The sequence below is a fragment of the Lingula anatina genome, chromosome 3 (genome assembly GCF_051362555.1).
Source record: "Lingula anatina isolate TDL-2025a chromosome 3, LinAna3.0, whole genome shotgun sequence".
Taxonomy (NCBI): domain Eukaryota; kingdom Metazoa; phylum Brachiopoda; class Lingulata; order Lingulida; family Lingulidae; genus Lingula; species Lingula anatina.
The window spans coordinates 25,466,679-25,489,518 of record NC_141769.1 but is presented as its reverse complement, the minus strand read 5'-3'; the positions used below and the strand labels follow the sequence as shown (position 1 = coordinate 25,489,518).

Genomic DNA, 22,840 nt, shown 5'->3' with positions numbered 1-22,840 from the left:
TACAGATAACATCTTCATCAGAGGGATCTTGCCGAAAGTGAAAATGATCCAGTAACTGTTTTGTACATTAACTGATCAATGTTAAGAGACCCTTAGGACACAGTTGATCTTATACCAAATTCGGTTTATTATGTAATGTATTTTCAGCATTTTGATTGAGAAGCTTAGAAAGGATCCCTTTTTCTCCATTTACAAAATAATTGTTTTTGCTGTCAAGATCTAGAATATCAGCCATAACTTCAGAGGATATCCAGAAATAGTCAGATACCCAGTTCAATTTTTAAACAAAAAGAAAAAAAATCATTGCGTACACACCCCATGACATTCAGATAATTGACTTTGATACAAATTTATCAAAATTGATTTCATTCACGCGAGGGAAGTAAAGGTTAAGTGCGAGAGATAATTACGAGAAGGTTGTCTAGTGGGCAGCTAATAAAAGAAAACGAGATGGATCATCTGTTAGCATGTCGCAAGGTTGTCATCTTACTTCCTCAACCCATTTTTCAAAAAGTGTACCTTAATTGAAGTAATTCTCTTTGCTAAGAACTCCATGTAGTTTTTGTTTTTTTGCGATATTTTTCATGTTGCAAATTCAGTGAGTGGGTTCCAGGTGTCACGTAGGACATTGCGTGGGACATCAGGAAGTGAGTGTAAATGGTGCACATGTATGTCTATATCATTTCAGTAGAGGTCACCTTTGCAGCTTGCTTATTCCACCTACAGTTTTCACTGACAAATTGATTAGAATTTGATGAAGGGCTCACTGTCTTTAATTTGCAAATAATGTTCCTTTTTACATACATAGTCAAAAGCTTATTATACCTATTTTTAGACTAAACAGAATTTTAACAGTCATCTATTTGTTTCAGAAAACAATGTAAATGACACAAAAGGTAAAAAAAATAGTCATACTTGATATCCTCAATAAACAAAATTGTCTACTTAACAGAGTATAGGGCTGGGCTTTGTGGATTTGTTTGATCAAAATTGTCCTAACTTCCTGTAAGAGCATATGGCCCAAGCTGTTGCAGATGTTTTACTGGGAATAATAATTCACAAGTGCCATGAACATTTTTCTACCTGCTGTTTCAACCTCTACAGATTGTTCAGAGAAAAGACAGCGGGTACCATTTGTAATGGTCTGTAATGGCCTGACACAGGCAGGATGAAGGGGCCTGTGACCAATTCATCTGCTGTGAAACATTTTTAACAAATAAACAAGAGTGTCTATCTGAATTACTTCTTATTATTTTTCAATATCAGTTATAATATATAACATAAAAGCAGTTTTTGAATGCCACCCTTGATCAGGCATTCAAGCCCTGTCTATGAAATTGTGGGGGTAATATACCTCTGACCTTTGCTTTCTTTTGTTTGCCAGCTGACATAGAAGAGCTGTATGCGTTCCACTACACCTCCCCAGATGACATGCCCAAACATCAGGGCTGGAACTTCTTCAGTCTGGAGTCCGAGTACCTACGGATGGGTGTGCCCAATGCCCACTGGGCCCTCACACAGATGAATAAAGACTATGAGGTGAAAATTGTGTTTTTATCTGGTGTGTTTTTTTGAAATATTGAACAAAGTATTGTTTATAATAAAAATAAAAGATGATGATGATGATTCATTTTGCGAATAAAAGTATACATCTGCTATAATGTATATAATCAAAAATTGGTTATAATAGTGATGATAATAATAATAATAGCAAAATGTTCTGTAAGACTGCTCCACATTTGTCTTAGTACTGTGCACAATATAAAGATTAAACTTTAAAATTCTATAACATACCAACTAAAATTAGCAGTGACATTATTTAAATGTTTTGATTTTTTGATATTTTTGCTTATTAGCTATTGGCAATAGATTTGAAAAGTCAATGATTAATGTTTTGTATTGTCAGATATTTTACACATTTTAAGGTAACCCTGTAGTTAAGGCCAGGAAAAGTGTGAAGCACTAAGAGTTCATTGCAACTTGAAATTTGCTACAGTTATCTTTTTAAATCTGTTTTTACATTTAGTAAATTTTAACACCACATATATTCCAAGTATATTACTCTTTGACGATATTGGAAGTTTTGTATTTTATTACAAGAACAAGGAACATTTTTCAGATTTGTGACACATATCCCAAGTATCTCTACGTACCCAGTGGAGTGAGTACGCCAGTGCTAATTGCCAGTGCTCGCTTCCGTAGTCGGGGAAGGTTACCAGTACTGTGTTATTTACACAACACCAATCAGGTAAGTCATTCATCTGTCTTCATAGCTCTATTCTTACCTTCTCCCATCCATCCCATGGAAAGGCGCCTCACTGGTATTTGCGTAATCCTGACAAAACCCCTGGGGCATAGCACATAAAATTTTCACTCGAATGCCTAAAAATGCCCTGATAGGTAAGATTGGAAACTGGACTTAATTGCTAAAAACTTTTGTACATGACCAAGTTGAGACTCACTAGTAACATTTTGTTTATAGGAGTGCTGAATGTACTTTAATTGCTTGGTTAACTGTTTTCAAAGAGGAATCTAATGTGGTTGTTGATCAATTGATTGTTTATCAACCCAATCTCCGTTCTTCAGGTTTTGTTATCAGAGCCTTGAAATGAATAGTGGAAATCCTGTGTTGTGAAAATGCGCATCAGATTGGATGGTTTCTCCTCGCGTGAAATGCAATTAAGCTATTGATAAATTTTGATCTGTCATATTATGCTGTAGACTCCCCCACACATTGAAAGTTATTTCTTTGAAAATACACTGTCTGGATATTACCAGATTTCCCCTGGGATAGGCGCCCCTGCTATAGGTATTGATTTATCATCATCCTGCAAGCTGAAAGATGATAGGGTGTTTAAATGGAAGTTGAACGTTTTCATGGTGTTTTTTATCCAGGATCTGAGAGAAAATGTACATACACAAGAGTCAGATTTTTTTATCAGGTGCTGGTTGACTTAAAAGAGTACATTTATTTAGACCCAATTTATTTGGTGTATTTAAAAAGAAATTTTTGCATTTTTGTAATTTTGGTCATTTTTGCTTGTACAAAATTGTGAGATTTGCAAAATAAACATCCTATAGATGATTTCACAGTATTCAGGAAGAAGGGAAAAAGGTCCATTATATTGATTTCTCATTTTTTATGATACAATTACCCTGAAAAATATAAAATCATATTTATATTTGAAATGGTCGGATTTATTAAGAGCTTATTAATTTCATCTCATATGTAAAAAGAATTTCACTTTATTTGACAGGTCAACCCCTTGCTTCAACATCTTTAAATTAACATTCTAGGAAGGATATTAATTAAAGCATTTCTTTTAAGTGTAACATAGAGAATAAGATACATCATGAGGTTATCTTTCTAAAATCTTCTTCGTTATGTTCAGGCCGCCATCTGCAGATGCAGTCAGCCGTTGGCAGGGTTCAAAGCCAGGTGTGAGGAAGATGAAAAGATGCTCCATGCCATCTTGAAAGCCAACCCCAAGTCCGAGTTCATGTATGTTGTGGATACACGGCCTAAGGTAGGTGGTCTGCGGGTAATGGAAAATATCTTTGATGACCAACATTATAGAGGATATTAAGCTCTATGGGAAGTGTTGTTTGTGCACCTGAGACCTGAATTTTGATCCACTGGAATCACTTTGACTCCCAATATAATCATCTCTTGGTTTGGTGGGAAGCTGCTAAAACTTTTGTTAAACAGCTTATATGGTTTTGAACTCAATCAGTTTGGACTATCTAAAAATTCTTCATTGAATTTAAGTCAGGGCATACTGATTCTTTGCTCTTCAATGTTTTGTGGAAACGTTCTAGTTTCTTTCTTGTTTTTCCGCATTTCAAGTGATTGTGGTTTATTTATTTATTTATTTATTTATTTATTTATTTATTTATTTATTTATTTCACTCACTGCACATTCTACTGGTCTTGGGCAACTAATGATACACTGCAATAAAATGTCTCTTTCCATATTTTTGAATCTTCTGGTCATGTTCACATCAGAACTAACATAGACCCGAATAATTGATGCCAGTGGTTGACTTGATGACACAGGAACACCTGTATATTTAAGGGTTTAAATCGCAATGTGAAGCATTATATACCAGGGCATTTTCTGATGTCATTTAGTTTATATATGGTTTAAGTTAGTCCATTTGTGAACAAAATTATTATTAGTTTCTTGGTCCGTTTTGTTTTAACTGATATATAAAAATCCCAAATATTGGTTTCTATGGTTAGAGCCAAATAGAAGTCAAATAAGGTATAATTATATTTGTATAAAGGCATAGGGGATTTTTAAAAGCATTTTACAAATACACTACAATGTATGTTCAAGGCATCTTAACATCAAATAGTGGTAAAATGATAATTAAAGTGAGAAAAATATATAATTTATTATAGAACTTCCAGACCACCAAAAGTTTGTCAGAAGCAAGAGATGGCAACATATTGTGTCTGGGTTGAATATAAGTTATCTGGAAAACTTTTTTACACATCATTATTTTTTTTTTTTTTCAAACAAAATATATAAAAAAATATGAGAGTACAATGAAAATCTGCTTGGCTGGGTGTATAGAACCAATAATTTTTAAATTTCCCACTATGCCTTTAACTATAAAATGAAAATCACACCAAGCTTTTGTGCTATTACAGTTAGCCTTTGATGTTTTTATGTTTATGCACTGTAATTAACAATTTTTTCTTTATTTTTCTTTTATTTTATGAAAATATACTTGTATTATCTTAGAATAAAACATCCTTTATAGATGATAAGAACATTGAAAGAACATAAAGTATAAATCTTACAAATAGATTGAAGATTGTATTTCCCAAGTATCTAATGTTAATAGTATGCATTGCTGCTGCTTACCATTACTTTGCCTTTCATTGTTTATTTGAGTTTTATTCCTTGATTGTTTTAATGCCACCGCGTAGTACCAATGCATGTATGCACAAGCCAAGTTAAGTAAATTGAATTTTTTATGGAACTTTTTATTTACGTTCTGTTTGATTTTATCCAAATTGTTCTCCCCTCGGATCCAGTTTTGTGTAGCTCACCTCTGTTTGATTTGGTTAGTATTTTGCAGACTATCTTTTGTGGCATTGTGTTATGTTGCAAAGGTTTATCATGTGGACACTATTTAAAGTATTTGTGTTTTAACATTTTCAACATTTTTCCTTTGAAACTCCTTTAAAGTTTGCCTTTTATCTACCGATAATTGTCAAATAGTATTGTGCATCACTAAACAAACCTTGATGGAACTTAAACCACTTATATGTTAACTCCCAAGTTACAATGTCATGTATTGTTACATGCATGAAAATATCAGAAAAAAACGAGAGACTTGTCAAGTTGATGGCAGATGTTCACATCTAAACTAGTGGGGGGACTTTCTTAGAAATAGACCTCAGTTAGTTTACATTATTGTTCTATTCTCTTCATTGCACTTCACTTTTAGTGTTGGTTGAAAGTGTGATCTAGCTCTCTCTAGCTCTCTAATGCATGTTGCTTGTAGCATGATAATCCAACGAGTGGCACAAACATTTTCAATATGCATAAACCTTGTAAAGTGATTTGTGCCTACTGTATTGGTAGTCAGGAAAGCATAAGTTTGATAAAATAATGATGTATTTGTTGTAATGAGGAGGATTGCTTACTGGACTTTTTTTCACCTTATGGAAATGGTTAAATTTTTCACTCAGTGACACATAGTTCCGTATATTGTATTAATTTATATGTGCAGCTCTTTGTGTATTATACTCAATATTTGGCCAATTAAGAGATACAGAATTAGGCAATTGTAACAGTAACATAACTACACAAACTACTGTGTCCTCTTATTCTGTATATGGAAAGAAGAATACACTAAATTTTTGTATTAATTTTGTGTTTGAAGATTTTCTGAACAGTGGTGTGGGGGGAAAAAAGCATGCATTTCTTTATAGAAGCCATTTGATTATGTTAAATGCAGATTTCAATTTAATTGGAATTCATTCGATCCATTTTCGTCATCTATTTTTAGATAAAATTCAGTGATATATTTCAATTACCACTCTTTACTTCTGTGCATTGCATTGCATGGCTGTTTGTTTTTTTAGAGAAAGGGATAGAGGTTGATTTTACCATGATTTTTAAATTATAGTTTATATATCTCAGAATTTTTTCTAGAAGTCTTTACTAAGGTTCCATTTTTATGCCAAGTCTTGGACTGATAGAGATGTTTTCTTTCACTTACATTGAAATTCAAGCTCTTTATTCATGTCATTAAAAAATTATTTTATGAAACGTCATGCCTTAAGATTTAATGTTTTGTGAATCCAGATTTTAAATTTTTTTCAAGATGAATTATTATTTTATATACCTAGATTATTGGAAAACTCAGGACTAAGATATTAGCAATCAATCATTTACATACTGTTATATATTCATATATTTTCAGAAATTGCACACTCTGGTGCATGTATGTGTTTTGTATATTAAGATTAACATTTCTGTGTATCAATAATGGCACAACTGGTTTGAATTATATAGTATGTGACATATATGGTTATGTACACAAATTTAATTCTGGCACTTAGACCTCATGGCAGGAGTTTTTCAAGAAATATATGTTAGAAGATATGTACTGAGATGATCATGTTGTCATATTTTTTCTATTCCAGATTAATGCAATGGCTAACAGGGCAGCAGGGAAGGGGTACGAGAGTGAGGTCTTCTACTCGGACATCAAGTTTCAGTTCTGTGGCATTGAGAATATCCATGTGATGAGAAGCAGCCTGCAGAAGCTGGTTGAAGGTGTGTGTGACAAGCATCTTTCATTTTTTACCCATTTTTACACAAACTTTTTTTTAAAGAATGATACTGTTTTATCTCTAGTTTCCTTTTTTATTTTGAACATTATAAGAAAAATGTGTTGTTCTGTTTAGTTGTTATACCCTAAACGAAGTTTTTGAAAAATTACTGATTCAGTGTAACCAATCCTACAGTTTTTACCCCAAACTGTAAAGTTTTCTTATTAGGGTATACACTGTAGGTAACAGATTTAATTATCTTTCATCCCATTTTTTTTTTCTTTCATATGGGATGAGTAAAACCAAAATAAAATTAATTACAATGCAATTTAATACACTGCTTGAGAAGAACCTCTGGGCTCCTGTGCATATGCCTACATACGTACACAAGCATGTGTCCATATGTGCATACACATACACACACACACACACACACACACACACACACACACACAGGCCTACCCAACTACCAGACTCGGCACCGAATGATCCTGAATTCACTGGTAAATCGGACCACACTACTCGTTTTCAAGGTGTGTATCAATACGCATTTCACAGTATCAGACGCGACACCGCTCTTGCCTAGTACGCGATGTGATAGTGACGATTCTCAGCGGGGTTGAAAAGCATTGCATCACCACTCAAAATTTGTTCAGGGTATGATACTGTGTAATGCGTACTGACTCACACCTTGAAAACGGGTAGTGTGGTCTGATCTACCGGTGAATTTAGGATCATTCGGTGCCGAGTCTGGTAGTTGGGTAGGCCTGACACACACACCTGTCTAACCTCTTTTGTGGCATTTAGATGTCACAGGTTGTTTTTTCATGACTTTGGGAGTTTATAAACTAAAATTATGCTTTTGTCTAGTCAATCAGTGAAAAAAAAATGCCTTTTAAACACAATTATCTATACTGAACACTTCTTTTATTTCTCATTACAAAGTTTTTTGAATTCACCTCTTTATTCTTACAGCACAAAAGCAAGTGCTGATAACAAAAATAAAATTAAACAGTTGATAGAGTCTGATACCATTATCCAATATCTCATTTGAGGCAATAAAGTGTTATCTACCCCTAGAAAGTGGCATCAACTGCTGAAACTGAGAGATGAATCAGTAGATTGAGCAAATTAAAAAATGTGATATTTCAGCTTCCCTTAAAGGTTCTCTGATAAAACAGAAGGACAGTTAAATTGACACTTTGAGCTGTAAAGAGAACCAGAAAACGAAGTATCCATCCCCAGCTGACATTTGTAATCCAGTCGGTGTTTGGTCATTTGATGTTTAATGTTAGTAACCAGGGAGGCTTTTTTGTTCGGATCAGTGCTCTATTATTGGTGACAGGATATTGGAATTATAGACTTCTGTGTAAAGGCTAATGAAATGATAGTGAATTAAATGCAACTTAAGTGCCACCTGTGTCACTAGAGGACAAAGCGGTCAAATTCAATAAAAACAAATTTGGTGCACGTGAAGATGTGGTCAATACAATCAGCCAGACAGATAGAATGTTGTTTTCAAAGGAAAAAAATAGAAAAAGAAATAAGAGGAGAAGAAAAGAGGAGTTTGAGTATAAAGCATTTTCTGAACTCTTGTTGTGTATTTAACAGATATAGTCTTAGATGTAACTCTCCAAAGTATTTCCAGTCCCACTGTATATTTTATGAATTTGCCAGTCAAAATTCACATGGGGATGGAGAGAGATGTCTGTGGTGAACAACTATCCTCATTCCCCATTGTTTAAAAAAAACAACTTTTTTTCTAAACCACTACCCCATACAGCAAATGGTACATTATTGATATTACTTTGTACTCATTGCACTCTGACATATATTGATACATGTAGAACTAATGAGTCAAAGGCATGTTCAGTATATGCAGGCAGTGAACTAACTTAAGATAACTTAAGGGACACCTTACAATGATTATTTCGTGATTGAAGTTGTAGGAATTGTCTATAATTTTCCAGCATGCATGTGTTATCCCAGGCCATTAAGAGTTAGAGCGGGTTCAAAAAGGTTTGCACAAAACCTTTTTTTTTTTTTTTCAGCAAAAAACAGTTGATTTCGATCCAGTCTGTGCAATCTCTCTGTAGACTTGTAGATTGTAACACTTGAGATATATGCCCAGTAGTGTGAGAGTGAGGGGGTTAACAAAATAAAGAAATCAACCGTTTACTGCCTGGCATTAGCACAGATCATTATGTCTCTTTGATCTAAGCTGATTTAAGTAATAGGACATAAGTTAAAAGAATGGAACAAACTCAAGTATGATGTTCGAAATTTGGCCGATGATGGCCGCATTTATTGAAGGTCCCATTAATAAAAAGAAATGAAGCAGATTAATGATAAACACTGATTAGTGTTGATAAATGATATTAAAATAATGTGTGCGCCTGAAGTATCTACATTAAAAAATATAATTTCCTAACAAATAGTGCACACATTTCAATTTGTGGGGTTCCCTTTTTAGCAAAATTGTTCTTAATACTATCTTTGACTATTACTTTTGTTTAGGTGTGTGTGTATGTGTGTGTGTGAGAGAGAGAGAGAGAGAGAGAGAACTGGGTGCTGTTTACTTCACCTTTATATGTTGTTTTTCTTACAGTATTCATATTTCAAACACTTGTTATCGTGAATCTGCACTCAAGACATTGAAAAAGTATGTAACATTATTGATTGAAAGACATCTATCTGCACTGTAAAAATAATCAGGCAGTTTTTCCCTAGGGCCCTCAGCCAACATTTGATTAGACTCTTTTGAAGTGGAAAGTATACCTGTTCTTTAAAATGTTAGAGTAACATGATAGATGATCCAAGGAAATTTTAATGCTTTTGTAGGAATGTAGTAGCCATGCAATAACTTTTACCCTGATGAAGGGATTAAAGAGAATCTGTTTTTGATATGGAAAAAATGAAAAGAAATAATGTTGTTTTGAAATGTTGATAAGTGAGTTCCTTTGAAAAGAGAATTTTTTTAATGTTTAATCTTTTGCAGACATTTTGCAAATGACAAAATGGATTTGACCAAATTTTCTTATATTATACTGCAACTCCAAAAGAAAAGCACAATATTTGATAAAGAACTACTTAAATAGCTCTCTCACTCACCCTCACACACATCAACACTAAAACATTTACAATATACATTTGTACAGTGGAATGGATATAGCAACAACACTTTGACCAAATGTTGACTGGGCTTGATGATGTACACACATATAGTCTTAAAATTGTATATTGATAACTTAACCTATTCACTGATATTATTATTATTATAATAATTATTATTATTATTGCAGTGAGTGAGCTGAAGAATCCCTCAATGAGTGCTTTCCTGACAGGTCTGGAGACCAGTGGGTGGCAGAAACACATCCGAGCAATCATGGAGACAGCCGTGTTTATTGCAAATGTGAGCAAACTTGGAACTATTGGTGATGAGCATCAACTTAACAGTAATAATGAGTGATGTTGAATCATAATAAGCACTGCTGAATGTGCCATGATAATAATTGCAGTTTTCACAAAGGAATTGTGGTCAATATTTTGCCAAGATGTGTGATTATGCACATGCAATTAAATAGATTGTTTTTGACAAAGATAAATGTTGTTACTATAATTATATCTTGATCTTTTTATGTACAGACACAGATGTGTCTGTACATATAGCCATCATCTGCGTCTGTCGTCGTCGCCGTCGTCGTCGCCGTGCACTTTTACCGATAACACGATAAGTGGAAAACCATTTTACCTTTTGACTTGAAACTTGCAGAACTGATGAATATTCAAAATACGCAGGTCAAGTTCGAAAATCAGCATGATCGGGTCACTTTTAGGGAATTTATGCTGTTTTTTCACTTTTTTCAGCATATATGCAGCACCGATAACACGATAAGTGGAAAACCATTTTACCTTTTGACTTGAAACTTACAGAACTGATGAATATTCATAATACGCAGGTCAAGTTCGAAAATCAGCATGATCGGGTCACTTTTAGGGAATTTATGCTGTTTTTTCACTTTTTTCAGCATATATGCAGCACCGATAACACGATAAGTGGAAAACCATTTTACCTTTTGACTTGAAACTTACAGAACTGATGAATATTCATAATACGCAGGTCAAGTTCGAAAATCAGCATGATTGGGCCATTTTTAGGGAATTTATGCTGTTTTTTCACTATTTTCAATATAAATACAACACTGATAACACAATATAAGAAAAACGGATTGGCCAATTGTAATTATACTCACAGGAGTGGTCAATCTTACTAAAACGCAGGTTGAGTTCGAAAATCAGCATAATCGGGCCATTATTTTAGAAGTTATACTGTTTTTCACATTTCCTCAGATTCAATTATTAGGCATGTTAACAGTCTCATTATTTAACTAATAAGATGCCTAAAAGTGTTTGTTTGATATTTCCTGCATCTTTACAACATTGTTAGTTGATTATGTAAAAAACATGGTAAACTTGTTATCATGTATTGTGTAACAAAGTGTCAAAAATGGAAATAAACTCATATCATTGCAGTTTGTCAGATTCAATCATCCACTATGTTCAGAATCTCAGAATGGAGGAAATTGGACATTTAACACTGTTCTATTGATACTTTTCCCATCTCATCAATTTTCTTAGTTGGTCATATAAAATGGCAGTAAAATGTTTATTTTGTTTTATGTTAAAAAAGTGTTAAAAATGGAAATAAACCCATTTCAGAACAGTGCTGTCTTGTTTACATTTTGGCATTTTCAAGGCGTGACTTTGAAGTTCCATGGGCCTGAAGACCTTTGCTAGTCACATTTTCTGAATATCTGTGATACTAATATTTTATAATTAAAAATTGATGGTCATTAAGCTGTTAAACATTATGTAATATTGCATCAAAATTTGAAGAAACCCCTATTTTGGGCACTGCTTCCATGATGACCATTTAAGGAAAATCATGTCACTTACTGTTCTCAAACTTACAGGAAAGAAACATGGGACTAAAATACAGCTTCAGTAGGCAATGCAGTCTGTTTGGTATTTTTATTTATTTATTTATTTATTTTTTTGGCAGTTTAACAGTTTTTTGTGAAAATTTAATTTTTCACATATTGGCATTTTCAAGGTGTGACTTCAAAGTTCCATGATCTTGAAGACTTTTGCTTGTCACATTTTCTGAATGTCCATGTTACTAATATTTTATTAATAACATTTGATTGTCATTATGCTGTTAAACATTATGTAATGTTGCATCAAAATTTGAAGAAACCCCTATTTTGGGCACTGCTCCTATGATGACCATTTAAGGGAAATCATGTCACTTACTGTTCTCAAACTTACAGGAAAGAAACATGGGTCTAACATACAGCTTCAATTGGCAACACAGTCTGTTTGGTAAATTTTTCTGGCAATTTAACAGTTTTTTGTGAAAATTTAATTTTTCACTTATTTGCATCTTTATTTTCTGTTCTTTGTCTGTACATTTGACAGCTTTGCTGCCTTGTTTAAAGATGTAAATGTCTTATAGATTAACAACTTTTGGGAAATTCTTACAGCTTTCTAGACAGAATTATGTAAAGATCCAGCTGATACTAGAGATGTATAATGTCTAATATGATTTTTTTCATAAAGCAGCAAGGGAAGTGCTTAAAATGATTTAGAATTGAATTATAGAGTTCTAATTTATTATAGAGAAAAATTCCTAACTGCAAGCATCTACAGTAATAGTTTTTTTTTTTTTTTTTTTTTTTTTTTGCAAACAGTTGCCACACTATTCCGAACTTTCATTTTAAACAATTTTGGTCACATAATTTAATACCTTTGTATCTATAATTCTGTTGTTTATCTCCAGGCGGTGGAGGATGGCATCAGCGTTCTGGTCCACTGTTCTGATGGCTGGGACAGGACGGCACAGACCTGCTCCCTGGCCAGTATATTTCTGGACCCTTACTACAGGACCTTACATGGCTTCCAGGTATATATATATACAGTATATAGTCTTACCTTGAACTTTTCAGCCCAGTGTTCACTGGGATTAGTAGGTGGGCTTCAGTATACTAAGCTTCCAGTGCAAATCAAAATTAACATGTATTCGAATATGACATTATGTAGATAATGGAAGATTAATCTAAAATGACAGCTGTAATTTCCACTTGTCTGATTGGACTAGTCAATTTGTCAAATTCAATTTTTTTATCAGTCAGATGGCAGATTTATTAGTCTGACATCAAAGACCAGTGACTAAGGTTCAAGTAACAAATGCAGGGTTTTAGTACCAACCTGATCACTATTTCAAATGGTTTATTATTTCTTAATATAACACAAAAGAGGTTTGGTAGCTGAAAGGTGGACTGAACTTTAAGACCATAAAAATTGGTCCGATTTGACTCGGGATGATTAGAAGTAGGTAATATCTAGATGGGCATTGAGCCTGTTCCACCAAAAAGTCTGAAATGGCTAGTGTTTTGGATCAAACTGTTATTTTTTAGTCACAAACTACAGATTTATTACAGATCAGTTGACTAGAACTTTGGTCTCTCAACTTGTTACTGAGATTATATTGTAAAATGGAGGCAAGTATGGGACCCCATTCCCACAGATTTTAGATCGATCTATCCCTGTGGAGAGTCTCACTAGATTACTGTCAACTTAGCCGGCTTTAGCGTCTGTCCCACCTACTAAAAGCTGTAAGGGGGTAATTAACTACCGTGCACCCTCGGCTGACTGCAATTTAGCGTGAACCCCAAGGGAGTTAGGTGGTTCTAGATGGATCAATCTAAATCTATGGGAATGGACTCTAAAGCTGAGCTAGTTAGGTCTATGCAGCCATAATAATTCACACAGTAAAAGGGACATTGGCTGATGTGTGCTTTATCAGTATTCATCACTTAATCTGTACAACGTGTACACACTTCAATGTGATTTAAGACCAATTGTGGGCTGATCTGGATTTCATGAGTGCCACCAAACAGTTTTACTTCTTTTTGTCATGAAAAAACTGATATGAACCCTGAGTTATTGTCATTTTTTTTTTTTTTTTTTGCTTCACACATTTTTTCTGCTACATTTGTTTTCATGTAAGCCATGTTGTGAAAGGCTATATGGCTTATTTAAGGTCACGTTCACAACCACTTGATCCACAGACTTACTAGTCCACAATCAAATATGAGAGCATTCAGAACAGTGGACTAACAGATTGGCAGATCAAATGTGGCAACCCACTAAAAAGCTTGCTGCTTAATTCCCCATTAGACACTGAATAGATTCCCCCCGGGGATTACTCAACAAGCAATCAAGTGGGTCAGTCATATTCGATTCGCGGATCTGTTAGTCTGCTGTTTCGAATGCGCTCTGTGGTGGGCACTTGACAATAATTTCCCTCCTACCATGCTTGCTAGTTAGTCTGCAGAACAACTGGCTGTGAACGTGACCGAAGATTTGTAGGGTACTATCAAAGGCTACTAGTCAAAGAGGGGTTTCTTAATTTTCACACTTATATGGTTTTACATGTGTTGTAACAGCATTTAGATGGCTTTAGGATTAGTTAAAGTGCCAATGAACTGTACTGTCTGTCAAACCAGGCTCTGTTAACAAGTATGAAGAAGGATCTTTTTGTAATGTTAACTGGCATAAAACGCGTAAATTTCAATTGGACATTACCTATAACTCATTAATGTGAATTTATTTTAAAGGCTAGTAAACTTACATCATTTTTTATGCAGTAACAATATTAGAGGTCGTGTTATTTGTTCTATTACATTTAATTTTGAATAATATCAATGATTACTATACATCATTAACTTCCAAACTGTGGAACTATAGCTCTACCAGAGTGACTCACTTGTTGTCCAAGATATGGACTTTTTCTGTGTCAAAAGGTTCCACCTTCTTTCTAAGCTTATATCGCATTGTGAAAAAAACCAGTATCAGACAAGCTAGCACAGAGAGAGATAACCCCAGTGCAGTAACACCCACTCCCGCTCCTCCAGATGCATAGAATGTTTGTGTGGGCTGCTCAGTGGATTGCTCTGTGCTATTGGCTGTTGTCATGTGCAAATTGAAGAGAGGAGTCTGGTACACCAGATGGTTCTCACTTGAGGGTTCTGTGGTTGTGTCTGGTCTTGGTGTGGGTGAAGTCATCTTGCTTAACAGACCTGAAGAGTTTGAAACAAATTGTTATGTTTAAGAGACTAATATATGGATTATTATTGTTGTGGAAAAAGTTTGGTGAAGGTCATATAGTCTCATTTAAAAAGAAAAAAAAATTAATTTTCCTTAACTCCACCCAAAACCATTTTCATCTTATCATCATCTAAAAAAAAAAGTAAAAATAAATATTGTCTGAAAGTGCACAGTCTTAAGCTATTCTACCAGAATGGTGAAGAGAGAAATCTTTTTAAAAAAGTCAAAAAATGTTTCATAATGTTCTAGAATGCCCTTCAGCTAAAAGAAACAAAAAAAAAAAAAAAAAAAAAATCAGCCTTTACCTGAACATAATGCAGCAGATAAGTTATAGCCAATGTCCATCAGCTGGTCAAAGTGGTCCACATCAAACATGTGCTGGTCAGTAGGTAAACTAGATATCTTTTCCAGTTCCTCATAGCTGGTTTCATTGGAAATCCCTACAGTATATAGTTCAATCCCTTGTTGCTTGGTCATTTCTGCTTCCTGTTTTGTCAGCTCCGGGTCAGTGGAGAGACCATCTGTAATAAGGATGGCAATATGGGGCACCCCTTTTCTAGCTCCAGATGGTCTTCTTGGGTTCAGAACAGCCACCCGGGCAAGCATCAAGGCTCTGTGGGTATCTGTACTGCCTCCTGTGTATTGTGTCTTGTGGATCATTTTTATCAGACCCTCCTTGGTAAAGTTTTTGTCCAGTGGGAATTGAATTTGGTAGCCATTTCCAAATGTTACCATTGCTGCCCTTACTTTGTTCCTGCCTATGTCCAATGAGTTGTTCACCAGAGTGGCAATAAAACGGAGCACTTTGTTAAAGTTTGGTTGTGTTACACTTCCCGAAGCATCAACCAAGAAGGCTATATCTGCCTTGAAAGCACAACCTGTAAATGAAAACAGTATGTTGTAACTGGTAATTAGCTCATCCAAAAAAAAAAAAAAAACTGTACGGATTTGTTTTAAAATCTTAGAATTTTCTGATAGGGAGAACAATTAATCCTTAAATTTGTGTACTTCACCAATAAGGTTGGTATTTATTTATATTTAACAGCTTTTACAACTGTACCAAAGTATAAAAAAACTTACTGCTGTCTTTCACAGAATCCTTTTTAATTAGGTATTTTAAATTGCATTATCCCTACCTGCGTCACAATATCCAAGCCAAATTAGAAAGTGCGGGAAGAGAAGGAATACCAAGACTCCTGTCAGAGACATTGTCATGCTTTGCCTTCACTGTAATAAGGAAAAGTGAGATACTTCTCATCCTCATACCATATTTGCTTATTACTTACTTGTTCCTTGTAATAAAACCAGAGCAAATACTGTAAGATTATTTATTAGTGTCCCTCTGACATTGCTGTATTATTTTTTATTTTGTTAGAATTTCTCCTGGAGTCAACCTCATATTTTTCCCAGTTAAGTTTTTTTTTTCTTTATAGGCCACATTAAAAAAATCAATGCATCCATATATTAGTTAGTATATGATAAAAAAAAAATTGGAAATTTTACAGTAATTCTTTCTCCAATCATTTTAACAATTGCCCAGAATTCCTCAATACTTGCAGTTCCTAAGCAGATAAGGCTGTCTGATTATTGCAAGCTCTTCAAATAGATATACCTATTAAAATGTGCTTATTGTCAGGATTTATGTCAAGAAAGCTTAACAAGTACCATAGTTTTTAATAACTTAAAGGGATAACATTGTAGTATTGTAGAGATTAATATTTTGAGAGCAGGCATACCCATGCAACCTTTCCAGCACATCAGATACTGAGCACTTGAACCATATGGGCCTGCAGTTGATTCCATTTGTGGACATGAAAAAAAAGCTTTATCCATAAGTAAAAACCTTAAGGCAATTTGGAGAAAATTGTTAATGAATATACAAGACATAAACTGTTTCAGTTTGAGCAAAACTTTATCCTGATATAAATTTTAATGAATTATACAGGAATGAGATTTTTCTGACTGTTGGCAGATTTCTAACTATTTTGTAGTCAAAAATGTTGTTGACCTAGGCAGCCCCACACCATATTTCTGACTTTTTCACTAAATGCCAGTCTTATCCCTGATTACAAAGTATACAAAGCACTGGATAGCATATTATATTCTACTTATACAGCATCTAGTACAAATTTTTCGTTATGTATTGTGTAACAAGTTTTACATGAACTAATGGAAGTGTGATACATGTGTTCAACAGAAAAGGTAGTTTTCCATATTCTTTTCTCCATTGATTTTTTTCTCAGTAATATCAAGCTAAGATAAGGGCACCTGTTCACAGTAATTAAAACACTTGATTGAAACAGACTGTCTGATATTTAGCTCAGTTGCAAGTGGGTGGTCTGTTTACTCTAACTTTATAATGTGAACAGGTGAAAATTAACTGAGGCAAAGTAAGGTTAAGTGAACAGTTTATTGTATGTTACAATACCACCTGTCTGATTTGGAGGAGGGGGGGGGGGAATTCACTGATTTCTGTAAAATTTGTCCATAATGTTTTAAGCTGAAGTATGTTTTCTTCCTTAGGTTTAAAAACATAATTATGTTATCATGGTTCTTTGTTCTGTAAAACAATGTTTATGCCAAACTTCTTAAATTTTAAGTTTCAATAAAAAATTTATTTTTTTCCTTTTCCAGGCTCTCATAGAGAAAGAATGGCTATCATTCGGCCACAAATTCACAGACCGGTGCAGGTTTCTGGAATCCATCGAGGCCAAAGAAGAGTCTCCCGTGTTCACCCAGTTCATAGAGTGCGTGTGGCAGCTCATGCAACAGTTCCCGTGTGCTTTCCAATTCAACGAACGATTCCTTCTCACGATACATGATCACGTGTATTCATGCCAGTTTGGCACTTTCATTGGAAACTGTGAGAAGGATAGACTTGATCTCAGGTAAGGCATATTGAATATCATGGTAATGTTTTGTATCATGTATTAACAAATTTCTGGTCACACAATGTCTTCAGTTTATAATTTTTGTAACCATATGGTGATGTTGCAACCTACTTTATTAGGAAGACTACACCACTGGTCACTGATGATTCACCTGAGCAGTGATTCAAAAGCATGTATATATTTTCTTAACTGGATTTCTGGATAAACCTTGATGAACTTATAGCATGATTTGTTAAATGTGTTTTTCAGACTGTCGGAGAGGACTTACTCCCTTTGGGGACATATGCTTAACCATACTAGTGAATATATCAACCCCATGTTCAAGAAGGATTATGAACTGACGAATCCTGTACTAAGACCTAATTGCAATCCACAGGTCTTCAGGTAATAATGTAATGAAAGTGATACTTTATTGCACCAGGCATAATCCGAAAGTTCTGAATTGTTTTAGAATCTCTGTGATGTGAATAGCTTTCGGTTCACATTCCACATGTTTTAGTTCTGTCATATGAGACAAATATTTGAAGGATCTTTAAGATTTTATAGAAAAAAATGTAACATGAAACATTATAAAAATTATTCCTCAGATATTATCTTAATAGTTTCTTTCATCAACTGACAGATTTGCTAGTTCATGTTCTCCAATAATTGGGTGTCTGTCCATGCAGTCACTTTCTTCAGAGGGTGAGGCTACACAAACTTTTAAGATTTAATACACATCCATAGCTATTAGCTGTTACATTCATATAATTTTCTATTAAGGTTCTGGAAGAGCATGTACAATCGCTTTGACAATGGTGTACACCCTCGGGAGAATATAGGAGACATCCTCAGTGCTATGACAGACCACAGTACTTCTCTGGAAGACCATGTTATACTACTGGAGAAGGTAGGGCATAGGTTTCCGAGTGGTACATTTGTGAAAAGGAGTATGGGGATTTAACTTGCTGGCAATAACAAACACGATTTTCTACACAGATAAATTTGAGAGTAGAATATATGTATGCAGAATTAAAGTCACTTAATTATTTTGTTTCTTAGTTACCAAACATGAAAACCCTACATGTGATTTTTTTTTTTTTTTTTTTTTTTTTTTGGGGGGGGGGTTGAATGTTGAATTGCCAATAGCTTAATAGATCACATGATAGATCAGTTATAAATTATTTACAATATTACAGAGAGTCAAGTCATTGCTAAAGCTGCTAGGTAAGTCAGAGGACACCCTCAAGTCAAAACTGCAGGGTCTGGTGTCTTCAGAATCCCTATACATGCTATGTGAGTTAACAAAAGGACTCAGTCCACTGAGTGGTGACGGAGGACATGCTGCGGCAAACAGTGCACAGAGTGCTTCTCCACAGAATTCAAAAACTGTGAATAACACAAGTATAGATGGCAGTGCTGTAGGCGGAGACAATTCTGTTAGGGACAATGAAGTTCGAAGGAGTGACTCTGAATCTGGATTCGAAGATGGTGGGTCACAAATGTCGAAATCTGGGATGGAACTTGAAGGTATCGAAGAAGTGGACTCACTTCAAGATTCCCCTGTTATTTCTCAATCCAATAGTTTTGATAATTTGATGCTGGAGCAACTGGAGCTAGAGATGGAATCTGTGGCTGTGGACTGGAAAACACTGAGGAATATCAAGCAGTGCAGTTGCGCGGCACCTTTTGAACACTATACAAAGAAGGTAAATGTGATAGTGTTCAAGTAATTGCAATAATATTTGTTATCCAGATATACATTGCTGTTTTTGTCCATCGTTTGAATTAAGAGATCTTCTGATTTTTATTATGTCGTACAATTAGTTCAGTAATTTAGGTGTGTTAATAAAATAATGAAATTGAACAAATAAATTAATGATTTCCAATGTATATATCATTATATATATATATATTGTAAGTCGTGCTGTAAAATGCCATTTTCAATGTTTTTAAAAGTTCATTATTGAAAGTGATAAAATAAAAATGATAAATATTGAAAAAAAAAAGAAATTTAGAAAAAGTGAGGGGTTTGAAAAATTACAGTAATCACTCCACATTGTACTGATTTTTTTTTTTTTTTTTTTTTTTTTTTTTTTTTTTTTTTTTTTTTTTTTACATGCAGATATGCTGAACAAAACAAATTAAGAGTTTTTCCATCATACCTTGGGTAAAATCATGGATCCACATGCACAAGTGATATACTTTCTGTCATCACAATTGTAATAAATCCTTTCTTTTTTACAGCACCACTGTTGGAAGTGTGGCAACGTGTTTTGTCAGAGGTGCATTGGCCGCCATATTCCTCTCCCAGGTCACTACGCACAGCGCCCAGTGCCGGTTTGCAAGAGCTGCTACAAAGAGGTGAAGCACTCGCCCTCTGTCAACAGTTTCCAAAGCATACAGACGCTTAGCCCCAGTACGCCAACTGCTCCTGTCTAGTCTAACCACTGGGATGCAGAAAACACCAGTAGAAATGTGTGTTAAAAATAAAAAAGGATAGATCTCTAATCACCTGATCATGACATGACCAATCACAAAGCAGCTGACAAAATGTCAGGAAGATGATGATATTGGTAACAAATCAGCATTAATCTGACGATTTTTCATGCTTTGGACACAAAAGGAGATGGGGTCTATGATTAGAAAACAGAGATATTTGGGGGGGGTTTGAATCCTGTACAGCATTTAGATTATATAACATACACATCCAAATGGTAGACAGAAATTTATGCATATTGTGTAGGAGACAGGCACTTACATGATGTATATAATCCACTCAATGTTGGTACAATTAAATGATTCCTTAACCAAAGAACCAGCAAATATGATGAAAAAAAAGGTTATGTTGTTTTGAAGTTATTGGTTGATCTCTGAGACTATGTCAGATAGAATTACTGTGATTTGATTATGATTAAAGGTACACGTTACGTTTATTATTGAAATTATAAAGATACATTTCCACTGTGCTGCATGTAGATTTGATCAGTGTCTAGATTTGAACTGTCTGTTGTTACATCCAAGGAAATATATGCACATGATCTTTTTATGGTTAGTATCATATGTCCAGACATGTACATAATATTATGTGGTGCAAAAATGGGCAAAGTAGTGTATAGTTCATGGATGTGAGTGTCCTGATCTTATTTGGTATATTATCATATTCAAAGTGTTGGCAAATTAGCAAATTTTATGAATTGTATTGTCTATTATTGTTGGACCAACTGAATGCTGGAACAGTGATAAAGCAATTTCTTAATAGATCATTTGTGAATGAAAGATGGGGCAATAATGGTTTGAATTTCAACTCCATTATTTTTTGCATATGGCCAGCTAGTGCATGTATGGTATAATCCCGAACTTCTTATTCAGTGAGTACCAGCTTCTTCATCTCGAAAGTTCCGTATGTACTTAGTAAAATAGCAGGCATATATTTAAATTTCAAAATACATAAAACCACCTGCATTGGATTTGAAATGCAGGCAAGCAGAACAGTGAAGTTCAACCAGGTCATTTCTGTACACCTGCTTCAAGTTCATGTTAGTTTGCCAGTTCCAAAACCGAAAAATTGTCATACGTGGAAAAGAACATATACATGCATGTATCAGCACTGCATACAGACAGAATTGGTATTTTGATGCCCATTAGCTTTTGTCTGGTGTGTTTAATAGACGTATTAGAGTAGTTAATTTATCAGCATAATCTTCACCAATGTATTTTATATGGTAGTATAAAACTGATTGTGGCACTGAAATGACAACTGGGTTGTTATTTATCAGTTGAGATAATTTGTGATCAGCTTTCATCTAATCAGTTAAAATTTAATATTAATGTTTTAGTTTTCACATACATAACTGACTGGTCAGAAATGTGTGTTGTAGTATTGGCTTACAATGTCACAATCAGTGCCATATATATCATGTTTGGCTCAGTGTATGTCAAGTGCAATATGATGGACAGAAATAATATTGTAGGTGGAGAGAAACGTAGAATAGAAATTGGGTAATTTTGGACTGGTAAAAAACTGTTGAAGCTGGCAGGCAAAGACTGTAGCTGGGCAGTTTCATCATGTGTTGACCAGTACATTTATTTTAATTTTTCAGTGGTCAGGACAGTGCTTTCGTCTCTTGATTGAGAACTGAAAAAGTCTCTTGGGGTATTTCTGTGAAAATTCATCTCTATGTTGATATGGTTCTCCAACCATTTTTGACAATTTTTTTATGGCTGTTCAGTTTTCACACATTTATTGGTAAAATTATCAGAATATCAAAAAAGGGCTGATAGTTTTATTACTGTAAGCAAATGGCAACAAAAGTTATTGTTGAAAATTGTGTGAAATAGAAGAAACCTGCCTTTCAAAGGGCAGCAACGTAACATTTGATCAAAACTTAAAGGTGCTTATGTTTAATTCTTAATATTAAAGATGGGATATGAAATGAATAGAAAATGTGACATTAAAATAATTTGTATAGATGGAATCAGGAGTAGATAATAAATTGTTCAGCTAAACTGGAGTCTTTTTATGTTCTCATCCTTATTGTCACTTCAAACCCAGCAGAAAGGTTGGAGAGGTGTGAGGGTTCCAGTAAAAACTGCTCTTACATATTCGTGAAGCAAGAAACTACCAAGGCACCTCTTTTTCATACAAACAAAGCTGGCAGAATGGTTACCAACAAATAAATATCGGAAGGGGCTCAACAGATTGCAGTAAAAAAAACTGATGAACTCTTATATTTTAATATTAAAAATGAAACAAGCTAATAAATGGATGCTGCATGCGGTTCTAACAAGGTGAAAGGAGTTCAATTTTGAGGTATCTAAAAACTGAAAAACAAACTTAACTAAAACTGGTATTATTTCTTTCAATTATTACTTTATGATCGGAATAAAGTGTAGCCAGCCTGATAATGAATTCTAAAACCTTACAACTCTAAATAAAAAATTTACATTGCTAATTCTAAACCTTTTTGCAACTTCTTAATAAAGATCACTATCCTTTCAAACA

General features: G+C 34.4%; 2 protein-coding genes across 4 annotated transcripts in view; one reads left to right on the top strand and one right to left on the bottom strand.

Annotated features, from left to right (window-relative positions):
* The window catches only part of LOC106154421 (phosphatidylinositol-3,5-bisphosphate 3-phosphatase MTMR6), a 46,460-nt gene extending 24,116 nt beyond the window's left edge, over positions 1-22,344 (top strand). For all 3 annotated transcript variants that reach the window (XM_087009146.1, XM_087009145.1, XM_087009144.1), the window contains 11 exons: positions 1,385-1,539; positions 2,120-2,248; positions 3,393-3,527; positions 6,668-6,800; positions 10,099-10,208; positions 12,636-12,758; positions 17,600-17,853; positions 18,106-18,240; positions 18,619-18,745; positions 19,035-19,544; positions 20,083-22,344. In XM_087009146.1, the coding sequence (XP_086865272.1) occupies positions 1,385-1,539; positions 2,120-2,248; positions 3,393-3,527; positions 6,668-6,800; positions 10,099-10,208; positions 12,636-12,758; positions 17,600-17,853; positions 18,106-18,240; positions 18,619-18,745; positions 19,035-19,544; positions 20,083-20,277 (2,006 nt within the window). In that variant the 3' untranslated portion in view covers positions 20,278-22,344. The remainder of the gene's footprint in view (positions 1-1,384; positions 1,540-2,119; positions 2,249-3,392; positions 3,528-6,667; positions 6,801-10,098; positions 10,209-12,635; positions 12,759-17,599; positions 17,854-18,105; positions 18,241-18,618; positions 18,746-19,034; positions 19,545-20,082) is intronic.
* On the bottom strand, positions 14,072-16,174 carry LOC147763131 (collagen alpha-1(XIV) chain-like). Its single transcript, XM_087007623.1, has 3 exons — positions 16,102-16,174; positions 15,271-15,843; positions 14,072-14,937 (listed from the first exon to the last, which is right to left on the bottom strand). Exons 1-3 carry the CDS (start codon positions 16,172-16,174, stop codon positions 14,621-14,623), a joined length of 963 nt encoding a protein of 320 aa, XP_086863749.1. The 3' UTR covers positions 14,072-14,620.
* Positions 22,345-22,840: the final 496 nt, after the last annotated feature.

Excerpts from the sequence above, each read along its gene's own strand:
- LOC147763131 (XM_087007623.1), bottom strand. The coding sequence starts at position 16,174 with ATGTCTCTGACAGGAGTCTTGGTATTCCTTCTCTTCCCGCACTTTCTA. Across the intron at positions 15,844-16,101 it reads GCTTGGATATTGTGACGCAG|GTTGTGCTTTCAAGGCAGAT; the intron begins GTAGGGATAATG and ends TTTCATTTACAG. Across the intron at positions 14,938-15,270 it reads ATCTGCTGCATTATGTTCAG|GTCTGTTAAGCAAGATGACT; the intron begins GTAAAGGCTGAT and ends CAAACTCTTCAG.